Raw genomic sequence first — 20,392 nt, forward strand, 5'->3', positions numbered from 1 at the left:
ATTATAGATTATAAAGTTATTGGAGAGTTAGAGCCTTTCAAGGATGGATTCACATTGTACTATGTAAAATATAATTGTACCAAAGAGATCATGTATTTATTGAATAGTAAAAGAAAAAAAATTTTCACTCTAATATTGAATTTGAAATCATGCCAATAGCTTACCATCACTGGTAAAAAAACAGGAACTGACAGAACCTTCATGACCTTCCATCAGAGTTACACATGCTCCCTCATTTCGAAATCCTCCTGTATTTACATCCCAGATTTTTAAAGTCTTGTCCCAAGCAGCTGTACATAAGAAATGGCCACTGAAGGTAAAACAGCAATCCGCAATAATATTGGAATGTGCACTAAAATACAGGTAAAAAACACAGACAAAGAGAGTTATTTTACTCTAGTTAAAGCTATCACATTAATGAAGATCTGCACATAAAAAGCAATGAAAAGCTGTGAAGAATAATTAGTTTCAGAACCTACTGAACCCTTCCCCTTTTTCTCTCCCTCTTTTTCAATTGTTATGTATATGTAAGTAACAATCTTCAACATTTATTCAATATCTACTATGTGTAAAGCAATATTCATAGGACTAAAAATATATATATAAATAAATAATTCATGGTCCCTCCTTTTGGCATCTTAAATGGTCAGGGGCAACTGGATAACTCAATGGATAAAGATCTAATCCTAAAGTCAGAAAGACCTGAACTCAAATTTAGCCTTAGAAATTTACTTGTTGTGTGAGCCTGGGCAAGTCATGAAAACTCTATTTACCTTAATCCCCTGGAGAAGGAAATAGCAAACCACTCCAGTGTCTTTGCTAAGAAAATCACATGGACAATATGGTCCACAGGATCATGAAAAATAGAACATGACTGAACAACAATAAACAAAAAATATGTTTAAGGAACATATACAGCCAGGTTCTGAATAATATGAATAATAATTTTTCTAAGTGATTACCTTAATAAAATATAGTAATTGGTTCCAGCCCAATGGAGATATGCAAATAAATTTTACAGTAAGTTGATTATCTGTTTATTAATGTAAAATAAGAGCAAAGGATAAGAAAAATGTATTTCTAATATAAATTTATTACAAAGTAATAGAATACTTCCAGAAAGAAAAATTTTTTAAATTAGAAAATTACTGAATATATCTAAAAATAAGCATATACTGACAATATGTGGAAAACATCATTACTGTTGTTTAAAATATTTAACAGTGTATTTCATACATATGCCAATAGGTACAAAGAGCTTTATCTCCATATCTTGGCAAATTTGCTTGTTCATTTTCTCATACAATGAACTAAGTATAGAGAGATGATCCAAGACATTTTCTAAAATCAGTAAAGCTTTAAATATGTGATATTATTGTCCTTGCAATATTTTTCAATTGCTAAATAAAACAACTTGGGAGCTAGTCTTTGACAACATTAGACATCTATAATTTCTTATTTGCCCAACAAAGAACTAGGAACAATTGATGGTTGTAGATTCTCAGTACAAAAATTTTGAGACAAACAAACAGGCATTAGTTTTCATTTTGATACTATTCTAGGTTGGCTCCCAAAAAAGGGGTTAGCTGCTTCTTAGACACCTTAAATATAAGTTGAATTTTTTCTTATTAGAAATGTACATTCTAAAAAGTATCTTTTCCAGAATAAACTTATTCCATCCACATAAAAATATGTTGATCAGTAAATCTACCTTCTTTATTTTCTTCAATATGTCAGAATATTTAGCTGCCATGTCTTCACAGGCACTGGTTAACTCTATGATAATTTTAATATGATGCAATTGAATTCAAATTTTAAAGCAATTAAACCAACCAACACTTGCAGTAAAAGTTTCACTAGCCACTTCATTTTTATTTTTCTTTCATTGTCTTAAATAAAGTTTAAGGTATTGTTTGAATGACCTCTTTTGGAAAGAGCAATGTGTTTTTTTAATATTTTATTTTATTTTATAATAACTTTATATTGACAGAATCCATGCCAGGGTAATTTTTTTTTTTACAACATTATCCCTTCCACTCGTTTCTGTTCCGATTTTTCCCCTCCCTCTCTCCACCCTCTCCCCTAGATGGCAAGCAGTCCTATATTTGTTAGATATGTTGCAGTATATCCTAGATACAATATATGTTTGCAGAACTGAACAGTTCTCTTGTTGCACAGGGAGAAATGGATTCAGAAGGTAAAAATAACCTGGGAAAAAAAACCAAAATGCAGATAGTTCACATTCGTTTCCCAGTGTTCTTTCTTTGGGTGTAGCTGCTTCTGTCCATCATTTATGAATTGAAACTCAGTTAGGTCTCTTTGTCAAAGAAATCCACTTCCATCAGAATACATCCTCATACAATATCATTGTCGAAGCATATAATGATCTCCTGGTTCTGCTCATTTCAGTTAGCATCAGTTCATGTTCATCCTGCTGATCATTTCTTACAAAACAATAATATTCCATAACATTCATATACCACAATTTACCCAGCCATTCTCCAATTGATGGGCATCCATTCAATTTCCAGTTTCTAGCCACTACAAACATTTTGGCACATACAGTTCCCTTTCCCTTCTTTAGTATTTCTTTGGGATATAAGCCCAATAGAAACACTGCTGGATCAAAGGGTATGCACAATTTGATAACTTTTTGGGCACAATTCCAGATTGCTCTCCAGAATGGTTGGATTCGTTCACAACTCCACCAACAATGCATCAGTGTCCCAGTTTTCCCACATCCCCTCCAACATTCATCATTATTTTTTCTTGTCATCTTAGCCAATCTGACAGGTGTGTAGTGGTATCTCGGAGTTGTCTTAATTTGCATTTCTCTGATCAATAATGATTTGGAACACTTTCATATGAGTGGTAATAGTTTCAATTTCATCATCTGAAAATTGTCTGTTCATATCCTTGACCATTTATCAATTGGAGAATGGCTTGATTTCTTATAAATTTGAGTCAGTTCTCTATATATTTTGGAAATGAGGCCTTTATCAGAACCTTTAACTGTGAAGATGTTTTCCCAGTTTGTTGCTTCCCTTCTAATCTTGTTTGCATTAGTTTTCTTTGTACAAAGGCTTTTTAATTTGATGTAATCAAAATTTTCTATTTTGTGATCAGTAATGGTCTCTAGTTCATCTTTGGTCACAAATTTCTTTCTCCTCCACAAGTCTGAGAGATAAACTATCCTATGTTCCTCTAATTTATTTATAATCTCGTTCTTTATGCCTAGGTCATGGACCCATTTTGATCTTATCTTGGTATATGGTGTTAAGTGTGGGTCCATGCCTAATTTCTGCCATACTAATTTCCAGTTATCCCAGCAGTTTTTATCAAATAATGAATTCTTATCCCAAAAGTTAGGATCTTTGGGTTTGTCAAACACTAGATTGCTATAGTTGACTATTCTGTCTTGTGAACCTAACCTTTTCCACTGATCAACTAATCTATTTCTTAGCCAATAACAAATGGTTTTGGTGACTGCTGCTTTATAATATAATTTTAGATCAGGTACAGCTAGGCCACCTTCATTTGATTTTTTTTTCATTAATTCCCTTGAGATTCTCGACTTTTTATTGTTCCATATGAATTTTGTTGTTATTTTTTCTAGATCAATAAAATATTTTCTTGGAAGTCTGATTGGTATAGCACTAAATAAATAGATTAGTTTAGGGAGTATTGTCATCTTTATTATATTCACTCGGCCTATCCAAGAGCACTTAATATTTTTCCAATTATTTAAGTCTGACTTTATTTGTGTGGAGACTTTTTTTTAATTTTGCTCATATAATTCCTGACTTTCCTTTGGTAGATAGATTCCCAAATATTTTATGCTATCAACAGTTATTTTGAATGGAATTTCTCTTTGTATCTCTTGCTGTTGGGTTTTGTTGGTGATGTATAAAAATGCTGAGGATTTATGGGGATTTATTTTGTATCCAGCTACTTTGCTAAAATTATGAATTATTTCTAATAGCTTTTTAGTAGAATCTCTGGGGTTCTCTAGGTATACCATCATATCATCTGCAAAGAGTGATAGTTTGGTTTCCTCATTGCCTACTCTAATTCCTTTAATATCTTTCTTGACTCATTGCAGAAGCTAGTGTTTCTAATATGATACTGAATAATAATGGTGATAGTGGGCAACCTTGCTTCACTCCAGATCTTACTGGGAAAGGTTCCAGTTTTTCCCCATTGCATATGATGCTTACTGAAGGTTTTAAATATATGCTCCTGACTATTTTAAGAAAAGGTCCATTTATTCCTATGCTCTCAAGTGTTTTTATTAGGAATGGATGTTGGATTTTATCAAATGCTTTTTCTGCATCTGTTGAGATGATCATATGGTTTTTGTTTGTTTGGTTATTGATATAGTCAATTATGCTAATAGTTTTCCTAATATTGAACCAGCCCTGCATTCCTGGTATCAATCCTACTTGGTCATAGTGTATTATCCTGGGGATGATTTTCTGTAATCTTTTTGCTAATATTTTATTTAAGATTTTAGCATCAATATTCATTAGGGAGATTGGTCTATAATTTTCTTTCTCTGTTTTCAGCCTACCTGGTTTAGGTATCAGTACCATGTCTGTGTCATAAAAGGAGTTTGGTAGGACTCCTTCAATCCCTATTTTTTCAAATAGTTTATTTAGCATTGGAGTTAATTGTTCTTTAAATGTTTGGTAGAATTCACATGTAAATCCATCTGGTCCTGGGGATTTTTTCTTAGGGAGTTGATTGATAGTTTGTTCTATTTCTTTTTCTGAGATGGGACTGTTTAGGATATTTACTTCTTCCTCTGTTAGTTTGGGCAAGCTATATTTTTGGAGGTATTCTTCTATTTCATTTAAGTTGTCAAATTTATTGGCATAAAGTTGGGCAAAGTAACTCCTAATTATTGCTCTAATTTCCTCTTCGTTAGTGGCGAGTTCTCCCTTTTCATTTTTAAGACTAACAGTTTGATTTTCCTCTTTCCTTTTTTTAATCAGATTTACTAAGGGTTTGTCTATTTTGTTGGTTTTTTCATAGAACCAACTCTTAGTTTTATTAATTAATTCAATAGTTTTTTTTTTTACTTTCAATTTTATTGATCTCTCCTTTTATTTTTAGAATTTCAAGTTTAGTGTTTGATTGGGGGTTTGTAATTTGTTCCTTTTCTAGCATTTTTAGTTGGAAGCCCAATTCATCGACCTTCTCTTTCTCTATTTTATACAAATAGGCCTCTAAAGATATGAAATTTCCCCTTATTACCGCTTTGGCTGCATCCCATACATTTTGGTATGATATCTCATTATTATCGTTTTCTTGAGTGAAGTTATTAATTATGTCTATGATTTTCTGTTTCACCCAATCATTCTTTAGTATGAGATTATTTAGTTTCCAATTATTTTTTGGTCTACCTTCCCCTGGCTTTTTGTTGAATGTAATTTTCATTGCATCATGGTCTGAAAAGGATGCATTTACTATTTCTGCCTTACTGCACTTGAGTTTGAGGTTTTTATGTCCTAATATATGGTCAGTTTTTGTATAGGTTCCATGAACTGCTGAAAAGAAAGTGTACTCCTTTCTGTCTCCATTACATTTTCTCCAGAGATCTATCATATCTAACTTTTCTAGTATTCTATTTACCTCTTTGACTTCTTTCTTGTTTTATTTTGTAGTTCGATTTATCTAATTCTGAGAGTGCAAGGTTGAGATCTCCCACTATTATAGTTTTGCTGTCTATTTCTTCTTGCAGCTCTCTTAATTTCTCTTTTAAGAATTTAGATGCTACACCACTTGGTGCATATATTTTAATATATATAGTGCTTCATTATCCATGCTACCCTTTAGCAAGATATAGTGCCCCTCCTTATCTCTTTTAATTAGGTCAGTTTTGCTTTAGCTTGATCTGAGATCAGGATGGCTACCCCTGCTTTTTTGACTTCACCTGAAGCATAGTAGATTTTGCTCCAATCTTTTACCTTTAACCTGCATATATCTCCCCACTTCAGGTGTGTTTCCTGTAAACAACATATTGTAGGATTCTGGCTTTTAATCCATTCTGCTAACTGCTTCCTCTTTATGGGGGAGTTTACCCTGTTCACATTTATGGTTAAAATGACCAATTCTGTATTACTTGCCATCTTGTTAACCCCGGTTTATGTTTTTCTCCCTTCTTTCCTCTTACTCCCCCTTCCCAGTATTAAGCTTGTGAGCACCACTTGCTTCTCACAGCCCTCCCTTTTTAGTATCCCTCACCCCGCCTTAGAGTTCCTCCCCCTATCTTACCCCTTTCCCTCCCAGTTTCCATGTTTCCTTCCACTTAGCTTATTTCCTTCCCTTTTCACTTTTCCCTTCTCACTTTTCAATGAGGTGGGAGAAGTTTCACCATAGATTGAATATGTCTAAGATTTTTCTCTTAAAGCCATTTCTGAAGGCAGTAAGATACCCACTATATTCATCCCCCTCCATTCTTTCTCTCAGATATAATAGGTTTCCTTTGCCTCTTCATGAGATGTAGTACCCCCACTTTACCCCTTTTTTGGTACAATGTCCTTTCCACATCTAGTTTCTAGAACAAGGTATACATGTATTCTTTATACATCTTTATAGCCAAAATAAAGTTCCCAAGATTAATCTTTACCTTTTTAGATTTCTCTTGAGTTCTATATTTGTAGATCAAACTTTTTGGTAAGTTCTGGCTTTTTCATCAAAAATAGGTGAAATTCGCTTATTTCGTTGAATGTCCATCTTCTTCCCTGGAAAAAAGATGCTCATTCTAGCTGGGTAAGTTATTTTTGGTTGCATACCAAGTTCCTTAGCCTTTCGGAATATTATATTCCAGGTCCTTCGATCCTTTAATGTGGATGCTGCTAGATCCTGGGTGATCCTTATTGTAGCTCCTCCATACTTGAATTGGGTTTTTCTAGCTGCTTGCAATATTTTTTCCTTTGTCTGAAGATTCTGGCATTTGGCCACTATATTCCTTGGTGTTTTGATTTTAGGATCCCTTTCAGTGGGTGATCAATGAATTCTTTCAATGTCTATTTTATCCTCTGTTCCTATGACTTCTGGGCAGTTCTCTTTGATAATTTCCTGGAAAATAGTGTCCAGGCTCTTTTTTCATCATACTTTTCTGGGAGTCTGATGATTCTCAGATTGTCTCTCCTGGATCTGTTTTCCAGGTCTGTTGTCTTCCCCAGAAGGTATTTCACATTCTTTTCCATTGTTTGATTTTTTTTGCATTTGCTTGACTGATTCTTCTTGCCTCCTCAAGTCATTCAATTCCAATTGTTCAATTCTGATTTTTAATGAAGTGTTTTCTTCACTCACTCTTTTAAAATCTTTTTTTAATTGTCCCATTGAGTTCTTTTGTTCTGTGGAATTTTTTTTCTATTTCGCCAATTTTTTAGAGAGCTATTTTCTATTTCGAGTTCGCTAATCCTATTTTTCAAGGATTTTATTTCTTTATCCATTCTATCTTTAAATGAGTGGGATGACTTCTCCAGACTCTCTTGCCAAGCCTCCCTCTCCTTTTCCCATTTTTCTTCTAGCTCTCTTGTGAGAGCCTTTTTAATTTCTTCTATGATGTTCATCTGTGCTGAGGAACAGATGATCTCCTCCTTTGGGGATTCACCTGGGGACAGTCTGTTTTTAGTCTCCTCAGGATTTAGAGTCTGCTCTCTATCGGTATAGAAGCTGTCAAAGATTAAAGTCCTCTTCAATTTTTTGCTCATTTTGTCAAAGAATCAAAGACAAACTAGCAAAGAAAAAAAAAAGAGGAAAAAAAAAAACCCTAAATGGAGCCTACTTTCTTTGGGGGAGGGGCTGGGTGGTGTTACCGAGCTTCCTCTACAGACTGCGGGGGCAGCAGCAAGGCACTAGCAGGACTGTGCTGCGCATGCGCTCTGAGACTCTGTGAGTGTGCTGAGACACTGTGGGGGAGGGGTGGCCAGGTCCGGAGAGACTCCAGCTGTTTGGGGTTGTATTCTTCACCACCACCACCACCACCCCACACCACCACCCCTCCTCCTCCCTCCCCCCCCCCTCCCCCTGTGTTTTTAGCTTCTCTGCTGGGCTGCTGACTTGCTGCCAGGGCAAAGTATCCAATCCTGTAGCAAAGCTCTCCCCGAAGAGACTTCTGCGATCACACCCCACCCCCTCTCCAGTGTGCTCCGGTGCTCTCACTGCCGCTGCCCTCAGGGCTCGATCTAAAACCGTCCCCGCCCTCGAGCAAAAACAGACCTTTCCTGGCGAATCTCAAGGATGGCTTCTCTTGGTAACTATTTGTGGGTTTTTTTTCAGTCAAGCATTAATTCAGAGGCTTGTAATGAAATGGATAGTGAGAGAAAACGCGGAGCTTACACAGCTGTGTGCCTCCTCTCTGCCATCTTGGCTGGAAGTCTGAGCAATGTGTTTTTAATTGAAGTCTTCAGTCCATCCATTTCTATAATTGTGGTACTTCTCTTCCTTGTAGTTATTTGCAAACCACAAAAAGCTATTTCGGTTTTGCCTTTTTCTTTTAGCCTTGTGTTTTAGAATATTCTTTACTATAGAGTCAGGCATATCAAGATTTTGTCCTGTTTTAAAGTTATAACCCCATTCATGAATTAAATTATATCAAATTCGTGTTTTAATGAAAAAACAAGCCTTTTCATTTTGGTTTTGCAAATGTATCCATGCAAAATATTCTCCCTTTTGTCGATTTTGTTAGGGGCTTTTAAAAAAAAATTTAACTCAACAGAACATTATATTTATACTTAATAATAAACAAATGAGCTCAAACAAGTAGATAGTGTTGTGTTAAAACCATCAGCTAACTTAAATGAATCCTGTTAATTGAATTTTGGTTTAAATCAAATGTGATTGATGGGGGTGAACCCTGAAACCATTCAAACTCTCCTCTGAAAGAGGCCCAAGGGGGGAATGATATAAACTGAGATTTTTTGGGGGGGCTGAATATATATCTCCTTCTGGGGATATCTCCTTCTGGGGAGCTCCCAGACTCTGGGGGAAGCCTGAAAACTCCAAGTTAAGTGGTTTCATTCAATTGGAGATCTTGGTCAATCACCCACCATTGAATTGCCATAAACAACTCTCATTGGCTCGAAACTCCCAGGTAAGTAATCTCATTCAATTTTAAATTGAATTAAAAATTAAGTCTCTCAGGAGTTGGCCCCCATCTCTGGGCCAAAGATCAAAGGAAGCCCTAATGTATCTAGGGCTACATGTCCAGATATCTTTGCAGATGTCCTAAAACAGGACCTTGACCACTGTTAAGATATATTCTTCTCATTGTTAATCTTTGCTATCTTCCTAACAGGACCTTATCACTAAGAAGTCTGTCTTCCTAACAAAAACTTACTTCTCAGTGTGAATAAATCCTTTTTGCCATTTGGTTTAAAGAGAAACTTCTCTCACTTTATTGAAAAGTAGGAGAGGAAAAGCAAAAAGGGAAAGGGCAGGATAAACAGAAGGGAATACAGAAATAGTAGGGAAAAGGTATGAGAAAGGGGGAGGGGCTGTAAGGGGGAGGGATTCTAAAGGGGGAAGGCTGGTTGAGGCAAGTTGTGCCCATAAGTTAAATACAGGGGACAGGGGTAGGGGGAAAAGGAAAGAGAAAAGTATAATCTGGGGATAATAAGATGGCAGGAAATACAGAATTAATAGTTTTAACTGTAAATGTGAATGGGGTGAACTCTCCCATAAAGTGGAGGTGGATAGCAGAGTGGATTAAAAGCCAGAATCCTACTATATGTTGTTTACAGCAAATACATTTAAAGCAGGATGATATATACAGAATAAAGGTAAAAGGCTGGAGGAATATATATTATGCTTCAGGTGAAGTAAAAATATCAGGAGTAGCCATCCTCATCTCAGATCAAGTAAAAATTAACCTAATGAAAAGAGATAAAGAAGGAAATATATCTTGCAAACAGGTTACCATAGATAATGAAACAATATCAATACTAAACATATATGCACCAAGTGATATAGCATCTAAATTCCTAAAGGAGAAGTTAAGGGAGCTGCAAGAAATAATAGACAGCAAAAATATATAATAATAGAAGATCTCAACCTTGCACTCTCAGAACTAGATAAATCAAACCACAAAATAAATAAGAAAGAAGTTAAAGAGGTAAATAGAATACTAGAAAAGTTAGGTATGATAGATCTTTGGAGAAAACTGAATGGAGACAGAAAAGAATACACTTCCTTCTCGGCAGTTCATGGAATCTATACAAAAACAGACCATATATTAGGACATAAAGACATCAAAATCAATTGCAGAAAGGCAGAAATAGTAAAAAATCTTTTCAGATCATGATGCAATAAAAACTACATTCAATGAAAAGCCAGGGTAAAATAGACCAAAAAGTAATTAGAAACTAAATAATCTTATCCTAAATAATGAATGGGTGAAACAGCAAACCATAGACACAATTAATAATTTCATCCAAGAGAATGACAATAATGAGACAATATACCAAAATTTGTAGGATGCAGCCAAAGGGGTAAGAAGGGAAACTTTTATAGCTCTAGAGGCTTCCTTACATAAAATAGAGAAAAAAGACAATTAATTGGGCTTGCAACTAAAAAAGCTAGAAAAAGAGCAAATTAAAAATAAGATTATTTAGTTTCTAATTACTTTTTGGTCTATTTTACCCTGGTTTTTCATTGAATGTAGTTTTTATTGCATCATGATCTGAAAAGATTTTTTACTATTTCTGCCTTTCTGCAATTGATTTTGACGTCTTTATGTCCTAATATATGGTCTGTTTTTGTATAGATTCCGTGAACTGCCGAGAAGGAAGTGTATTCTTTTCTGTCTCCATTCAAATACTAAATTTGAAATTCTAAAAATAAAAGGAGAGATTAATAAAATTGAAAGTTAAAAAACTATTGAATTAATAAATAAAACTAAAAGTTGCTTTTACAAAAAACCAACAAAACCTTTGGTAAATTTGATTAGAAAAAGGAAAGAGGAAAATCAAATTGTTAGTCTTAAAAATGAAAAGGGAAAACTTTCCACTAATGAAGAAGAAATTAGAGCAATAATTAAGAGTTACTTTGCCCAACTTTATACCAATAAATTTGATAACCTAAATAAAATGGATGAATACCTACAAAAATATAGATTGCCCAGATTACAGAGGAATAAGTATTGCTTAAACAGTCCTATTTCAGAAAAAGAAATAGAACAAGCTATTAATCAAATCCCTAAGAAAAAATTCCCAGGACCAGATGGATTTACATGTGAATTTACTATTAGCCCCAATTCTATATAAACCATTTGTAAAAATAGGGAATGAAGGAGTCCTACCAAATTCCTTTTATTACACAGACATGGTACTAATACCTAAACCAAGTAGGACAAAAACAGAGAAAGAAAATTATAGATCAATCTCCCTAATGAATATTGATGCAAAAATCTAAAATAAAATATTACCAAAGAGAGTATAGATAATCATCCCCAGGATAACACACCATGACCAAGTGAGATTTATACCAGGAATGTAGGGCTGGTTCAACATTAGGAAAACTATTAGCATAATTGAACATATCAATAATTAAAATTAATAAAAACCATATGATCATTTCAAAAGATGCAGAAAAAGCATTTGAGAAAACACTAGAGAGTAACGAAATAAATGGACTTTTCCTTAAAATAGTCAGGAGCACCTATTTAAAACCACCAGTAAGCATCATATGTAATGGGAATAAACTGGAACCATTCCCAATAAGATCAGAAGTGAAACAAGGTTGCCCATTATCACCATTACTATTCAATATTGTATTAGAAATGCTAGCTTCCGCAGTAAGAGATGAAAAAAGAGATTAAAGAAATTAGAGCAGGTAATGAGGAAACCAAATTATCACTCTTTGCAGATGATATGATGGTATAGTTAGAGAACCCCAGAGAATCTACTAAAAAGCTATTAGAAATAATCCACAACTTTAGCAAAATTGCAGGATACAAAATAAATCTACATAAATCATCAGCATTTTTATACATCACTAACAAAATCCAACAGCAAGAAAAAAAAGAGAAATTCCATTTAAAATAACTGCCAACAGTATAAAATATTTGGGAATCTATCCACCAAGGGAAAGTCAGGAACTATATGAGCAAAACTACAAGACACTTTCCACAAAAATAAAGTCAGATCTAAACAATTGGAAAAATATTAAGTGCTCTTGGATAGGTCAAGTGAATATAATAAAGATGACAATACTACCTAATCTATTTGTTTAGTGCTATACCAATCAAACTCCCAAGAAACTATTTTGCTGACCTAGAAAAGATAATAACAAAATTCATCTGGAAGAACAAAAGGTCAAGAATTTCAAGGGAACTAATAAAAAAAAAAAAAAAAAAAAGCAAATGAAGGTGACCCAGCTGTACCAGATCTAAAACTATATTATAAAGCAGTGGTCATCAAAACCATTTGATACTGACTAAGAAATAGACTAGTTGATCAATGGAATAGGTTAGGTTCATAGGACAAAATAGTCAATAACTACGGCAATCAAGTGTTTGAGAAACCCAAATACCCTAGCTTGTGAGATAAGAACTCACTATTTGACAAAAACTTCTGGGAAAATTGCAAACTAGTATGGCAGAAACTAGGCATTGACCCGTATTTAACACCGTATACCAATATAAGGTCAAAATGGATTCATGATCTAGACATAAAGAATGAAATTATAAATAAATTAGAAGAACATAGGATAGTTTACTTCTCAGACCTGTGGAGGAAGGAGAAATTTGTGACCAAAGAAGAACTAGAGATCATTACTGACCACAAAATAGAAATTTTTGATTTATGTTAAGTTAAAAAGTTTTTGTACAAACAAAACTAATGCAGACACGATTAGAAGGGAAGCAATAAAGTAGGAAAACATTTTTACATTCAAAGGCTCTGATAAAGGTCTCATTTCCAAAATATATAGAAAATTGACTCGAATTTCCATTCTCCAATTGATAAATGGTCAAAGGATATGAACAGACAATTTTCAGATGAAGAAATTGAAACTATTTCTAGTCATATGAAAAGGTGTAGAGGGCTGGAACTCTGGAGCAAGTTTACTTATAAGGATACTTACAACAAAGTGTTAACTCAGTGGAATTGATGAGATAATGGTTCTCTAGTTCATATATATCTAGTATGATATAATGACATAATCACTCTAGTTTGATATAATGACATAATCACTCTAGTTGGCATATACTCAGTATGCTGAAATGATGTAATAGAGTGTTTAAGGGCTGAGAGAACTGGGGACAGGGTCAGTCAGTCAGAGTGAACTATTGTGAAGGAGACAATAAAGACTTTAGACCCTATTCCTGAGCATCCTTGTGGTGACTATCCTGCTGAGATCAAGGTCTGTCCAGAGGACCTCCAGAAAGATATCCCGGATATTACATTTTGGCACCCAACATGGGGCAGTGAAAGAAAAACACTACATTTTGAGGCTCTGGACATAAGGACCTATGTTGGAATCTTTACAAATTGTTAAATCATTAGAGTTGATAGAGACCATAATTATCTAATTTAGCATGGTTCAGTATCATTGATCTGATCTTACAAGAAGATGTTTTGGGCCAGAACCTGAAACAAGGTACTAAGTAGAACTAATTGATACAATGCTTATGTTCACACCTTTACTCATTGGAGTTCATATGTTTGGGAGATTTCAAGGTTTAGTATGAGATAACCGAATTCACACCTCCCTTGAAGCACTTAGGGCAAGAGAGCACTATGGGAGAAATCCATAATCCCTCTCTCTCGCATCCCACAATCCCTCTCTCGAAGGAGCATAAATAGAGCTTCAGTGAGTCCAGTCAAGGGAGTGGAACTGAATTTAGATTGAGAAGGGAGCATCAAGTGAATTCAGCCAGAAGCCCTCTCTGAATGAGGAGTTTTACTTTGGAACATTGATTGGTGTCAGAGAGGAGCACTCTGGGAGATTGCGAGCCAGAAGCCCTCTCTCAGAGGCAAGACAGATTCAACTTGGTGCTGGCTCTGGAGGCTGAAGAAAGCAGAGGCAGAAGCAAAGGACAAAGCTGCAAGAGCTCTCAGAACCAAGCAGAGAGATAGGCCTCAACTAACTGGGCTATTTTGGAAGGAGAAAATAAACATTTGCATTTTTACCAGCTGGCTGCATTTGGGGTAATTATTGATCTGAACTGATACTAAGGCTGCCTCCAGAAAACATCCCCCAAGAAACCTGCTCTTTCCCAGACAGAACTATTATATATTTTAAAGAAGAACAAGAATTCCAACAGACCTACACTCAGCAGTTCAACTGACACGATCATAAGTTCAGAGAAGAAGTCCCTGTGACCCGGAAATAGGGTGAGTAAATCAGTCACTTTCATATTTCAGCTGAAGTGGGGCAAAAACTGAAGAAAAGTAGCCTTCCCCACCCCAAGGGAAGTATGCAGCAAGCATAATTAGGTTAATAAAGAAGCAAGATTTGTTGGTAACTTGGGAGAAGATCATTGGACTCTTAGAAATATTAGAGTACATGCTTCCTTGGTTCTCTAAGGAAGAAAAATTAGAGCCAGATAAGTAAAAACTAGTGGGAAAGCAACTAATTGAATATTACAATGATAATGGTCCTGATTCAATTCCTAAGGAAACATTCTATATATACAACATAATACAATTGGCTTTAAGGAATCCCACAAGTTTTAAAATAAGGAAAAATTAAAAAGAGCAGGAGGCAGATAGTACTGACAAAGCAGCTGAAAAGCATGAAGAATTGGACAAGAAAGAAGTACAATGCTGATGAAATTAAAGAGTGTGGTGCTTCTCAGCAGGAGCCTTTAGGGTATTCCCCATCTCATGACCCCTCAATTTTGCCTTCATGGATGGAGGGAGAAGAAGGAGTGGGAAGGGCAGTGATGCCATCAGCACCACCCATGCAGCAGCTTTGTCCATTTCCCTATAACACAATTACAAAAGGCATTAATTAAAGTTAAAATGAAGGACAGGATACATTTGATTTGAAAATAGAAGCATACTCTGTAATTGAATAGTTTAACTCTTCAGGTCAGGAAAGAAGATATACACTTTTTAATCTGGAAATTACCAAAGATCTGAAAAAGGCTTACACTTTTTATGGGTCTACAGGTGTCTTATGTTAAGATGGTATTAGAGAATTTGGCTTATGAAATTTTAATCCTTAATGATTGGAAATCTATAGCAAAGACATGTTTAGAACCTGGACAAAACTTGTTGTGCCTTTCTGAACATAGTGAACTCCATAGAATACTAGCCCAAAGAAAAAGGTAACCTGGAGTTAATATACCAGTCATCTCTGATCAACTAGCAGGTGTAGGTCCTTATGTAGATACTTTAGTGCAAATTAATTACCCTTTGATAGCATATGAGCAAATTACTCCTGCAGTTATCAAAGCATGGGGAACCTTCAAGGAAGACAAGATAGAGGGAAAGCCTTCACAAAAATAGAGTAAAGTTCAAATGAACCCTTTGTTGATTTCATGTGACATCTGTAGACAGCTGTCATATTAACTATTGGTGAAAATGCAGCAACAGAAATTATGATAAAACAACTTGCTAGAGAAAATCCTAATGAGGATTGTAGAAGAATTATACTAGGACTACACAAGGATGCTCCTTTAGAGATCATAAGATGCTGTGCCACAGTGGGTACAAATACCTTTTATACCCAGACTATGATGCAGACATCACAAGATCTGAACATGGGAAGTCTGGGTCCCCCTTGGCAAGAGACTTCCAGAGAGACTCATCAGTGCTTTCAAGTGGTAAAGTAGGGCATTTGAAAACTCAATGTTGGCATAGAAGTCAGGGTGGGAGAACAAGACCCAAAACCCTATGTCCAAAATGCAACAGAGGCTTCCATTGGGCATAAGAATGTAGATTGACCCAGGGAAACGGGGATGTGGGGCTCAGTTCCAGGGCCCCAGGCAAAAAACACTTGGGCATGATGGCAGCCAATGCTACACCCAGAGAATCTTTAGAAACTCAATACTCAGACATGACTAATCAGCCAAGAAGCAATCTGATGGGAGAAAGAGATTACATGATCAATCAACCAAGAAACAACCTAATGGGAGACAGGGATTACAATTGGGGAGAATAGAGTTGTATGCAGCTGGGACTACTGAGATACCCCTTGGAGAGGTGAAATCTGTCCCTGTCCGTCCCTGTCCCTTTGACTCCAGGCACAGTAGGCTTGACCATTTCACCTCCTAAGAGTGCTTACAAAACAGTATCTATCCATACACTGATGTGGGCAACTGGGCAATGTGTAGATAATATCCCAGTCACTAATATAGGTAAGCAATGTGTAATCTGTCACCAAGGAGAAGTAGTAGCATCAGTTTTCTGATATATGCTCCTAATAGGCAATTTGGTGATAGTTGCCCAGAATTTGACTCTTAGCAACAGACTCCAGGAATATTCTGGACTGCAACAGTTACAACTGACTGGCCTATGCTCACTATCTATATAAATGACATACCATTGGAAGAGTTGGTAGACACAGGTGCAGATCGTACAGTCATTAAGAAGTGCCAACTGGCCCAGTCACTGGCCAGAGATTAAGGCATGTACCTACACGTCTGGTGTAGGAGGAGCAAAAGTAGCTCAAGTTAGTGCTAACCCTTTGAGATGAACTTTTGAAGGTGAAACAGGAGTTTTTACTCCTTTTGTAGTAGAAAAGATCCCCATCAATCTGTGGGGAGGAACCATCTTACAAATGAGTACTTCGTTTTTTTAGGCAGGGCTGCTGTTGAAAGCCTGCCAACACTCTCACCTGTTCCTATTCAATGGAAAACTGATATACCAGTGTGGATAGAACAGTGGCCCTTAGCAAGTGATAAAATTCAGGCCTTATTAAATATAGTACAGGAGCAACTTGATCAAGAACACTTACAACCTTCTCTAAGTCCTTGGAATTCCCCTGTATTTGTTGTAAAAAAAAAGAAAGAAAGAAAGAAAGAAAGAAAGAAAGAAAGAAAGAAAGAAAGAAAGAAAGAAAGAAAGAAAGAAAGGAAAAGAAAAGAAAAGAAAAGAAAAGAAAAGAAAACTGGAAAATGGAGGATGTTAATTGATTTAAGAATAAGAAATGAACAGATGGAAACTATGGGAACGCTTCATCCTGGACTTCCATTTCTTACTTAATTGCCTCTTTGGGTTATAGACATTAAGGACTGTTTCTATTCTATCCCTCTGTGTAAGAAGAATATGATAAGATTTGCCTTTTCAATGCCCAGCACTAACTTAGCTGAGCCTTATAAAAGATATGGATAGTTTTGCCACAGGGAATGAAAAACAGCTCTACTATGTCTCAAATGTATGTTACTGCTGCTCTTACTCCAGTAAGAAAAGCATTTCCAAAAGTTATATTGTTACATTACATGGATAACATCTTGGGGTGTGCACCAGAGGAGCAAATGTTAGAAGCATGTCTACAAAAGACCATAGAAATGCTAAGGAACTACAAATTGTATATACCTCCAGAAAAAATTCAAAAACATGCTTCTTTTCAATATTTAGGATATGAAATATACCCTAAAGTGCATATAGTACAAAAGCTTTCTTTAAGAACAGAGAAGTTGAACACCTTAAATGACTTTCAGAAATTGATAAAAGATATCCAATGGATGCATCCAGTGTTAGACTTGACTACTTATCAATTGCAACCATTATATGACATTTTAAGGGGAGACAGTGCTTTAAACTCATCATGCCAGTTTACAAAAGAAGCTCAAGAGGCTTTGAGAGAATTGAAACTGGCTTTTTCCAATGTAGTTGAAAGAGTCACTCAAAAACCCTTGGAAATATCAGTGTTTGCTACAAAAGAGGCACCAAGAGCAGTTCTTCATCAGGAGACAGTGTGATAGAGTGGGTCAACCTCCCAGTACAACCAGAAGAAAGCCTTACTCCTCACCCAGTGCTTGTGGCTAGAATTTTATTAACGGCCACTAAGTGAGTAGAACAATTATCTGGGACAAGACCTGAAAAGATATACAGCTTTTATACCAACACACAAATTAGTGTATGCTGTGAAACCATACCAGAGTGGCAAATTTTATTGGCCACAGCTCCAAATACACACGGGTCTCCATTAAAGATAACCAATCTATTACATAACTGTCAATTTTTGAAGAAAAGGTTACTAAGATTTCTCTTAAAGGACCAACTATCTTTATAGATGCATCCAAATATAATATTTCTGCTGTATACTCTTGTGACTTAATTATAAAGACAGTAGTCAGAATTCATTCTCAGTCCACTCAGGAGAATTGTATGCAATCATTCTAGCTATTACTTATTAACCAGGAGATATAAATATAATATCTTTTTCAGCCTATTCAGTAGGTGTGGTACAAAGAATTGCCACAGCCCAAATAAAATGTGTAGCTTCCAATATATAACAGCTCTTTAAGGAACTTCAAGAGCAAAAGAGAAAGCATTCAGGTAAGATTTATATCTTGCATGAACACTCTCATAGTGGACTTCCAGGTTCTATTTTTGATGGTAATTCAAAGGCAGATAGCCTTCTAACCACGTTGGCCAATATACCTTTATTTCAAGGAACTCAGAAATCTCATTCTAAATATCATCAGGCTGTTTGATCTTCATGTTTGCAATTTGGGATAACAAAAGAGGAAGCGAGGAGCATAGTAAAAGCCTGTATAGCTTGCCTTCCTTTCCATGCTCATATGCTCCCTCCAGGGAAGAACCATCGTGGTTTAAGACCCAATGAAATTTGGCAAATGGATGTGACGCATTATAAATCTTTTGGTCATCTGTCTTTTATCCATGTTGTGTTAGACAACTTTTCAGGATTCACTTTTGCAATACCAGCAGCAAAAGAGACAGCCTGAGTGGTCACTAAATTCCTTATACAAGCATTTGCTATTATGGGTATGCCACAAGAAATAAAAAGAGATAATGGACCTGAATATACTTCTAAATATTTTGCACACTTTTGTGCAGAATATCAGATTTTACACACCACTGGCATACCCTTTAATCCTCAAGAACAAGCAATAGAAGAGAGGAGAAAGAGACATCAAGACATTCCTTCAAAAACAAAAGAAAGGGGGAACCACAGGTAACCCTAGAGAACTTCTAAATTTAACTATTTGTACAATCAAATTATGAATTTTTGATAAAGATGCACTAGCTCTGGCAGAAAGGTTTTATAACCCACTGGAAGGGCAGTGTCCACTGCGAGCAGCTCCACTATCTTCAGATAATCAGCAGGTGATGTGGAGAGATCCAGAAAATGGTGAATGGAAGTGACCAGAGTCTTAGGGGAGAGGGTTTGTTTGGGATCGGTGAGCGCTTATGGACTAAAAGGATCTCAGTACTCAACCTCTGATACTTTGGATGCCCACATTGGAACATTGAACTTGCTAGTTGCATGACTCTGGGCAAGTCATTCAATCTTTCTTTGCCTTAATCGATTGAATAAGGAAATAACGAACCACTCCACCATCCGTGACAAGAAAAACGCCATGGACAGCATGGGTGTGTGGGATTATGAAGACATGACTTAAGCACTCAATAACAAACTGATTCTATGTGCCACTTTGCACTTTTGGACTTTGCTGGTTTTCAGAAAGGATGAACCCTTTAACTTTAATAGTTTATCATATTTGCCCTGAGATTTATTGATTCTTAATATAAATTTTATTTACATTATTGTTGTCTTTGTGTGTGTGATTATTTTGCCTCTTGACTGATTATGGGATCATAACACTACGGGACTTCTTGGGAGCTAAACTCTGAAAAAATAAATAAAGAAATAAATAAAGAATAATTTCTAATTAGAAGGAAAAGGGAGAATGAGAAAGAGAATTATATAAATACAAAAGGAACCATTATTTAAGAGATGTGCAGAAAGTGGAAGCAAGAATAGTTAGCAGGACAAACAGAATAGCAGGGCATAGCCAGTCATATTAATGCTTGAAATGAAGTGATGCTGGCAAAAAACAAAGGAGACGAAAAAGGCTAGATTTGCTTTTTGGGGGGGTGGGTGGGGAGGGCTTGGGGGAGGGGAGGGGGTTTAAACAGTTTTTATTTACAAGTTATATGCATGGGTAATTTTACAGCATTGACAATTGCCAAACCTTTTGTTTCAATTTTTCCCCTTCTTCCCCCCATCTCCTCCCCCCACGGCAGGTTGACCAATACATGTTAAATACATTAAAGCGTATATGTCCTAACAGTTATTTTGCTGTACTCAAAGAATCGGACTCTGAAATAGAGTACTATTCGCCTGTGAAAGAAATCAAACATGCAGGCAGACAAAAATAGAGGGATTCTATGTAATGGTTCCTAGTCATCTCCCAGAGGTCTTTCGCTGGGTGTAGCTGGTTCAGTTCATTACTGCTCTG

At 35.9% G+C, this 20,392-nt stretch overlaps 1 protein-coding gene across 1 annotated transcript in view; it reads right to left on the reverse strand.

Moving 5' to 3' along the window:
* The window catches only part of WDR88 (WD repeat domain 88), a 209,022-nt gene that overhangs the window by 27,998 nt on the left and 160,632 nt on the right, over positions 1-20,392 (reverse strand). Inside the window, exon 7 of the mRNA XM_051973764.1 lies at positions 165-352. Within this exon, the coding sequence (XP_051829724.1) occupies positions 165-352 (188 nt within the window). The remainder of the gene's footprint in view (positions 1-164; positions 353-20,392) is intronic.

This window comes from Antechinus flavipes, chromosome 2, assembly GCF_016432865.1.
Source record: "Antechinus flavipes isolate AdamAnt ecotype Samford, QLD, Australia chromosome 2, AdamAnt_v2, whole genome shotgun sequence".
NCBI lineage: Eukaryota > Metazoa > Chordata > Mammalia > Dasyuromorphia > Dasyuridae > Antechinus > Antechinus flavipes.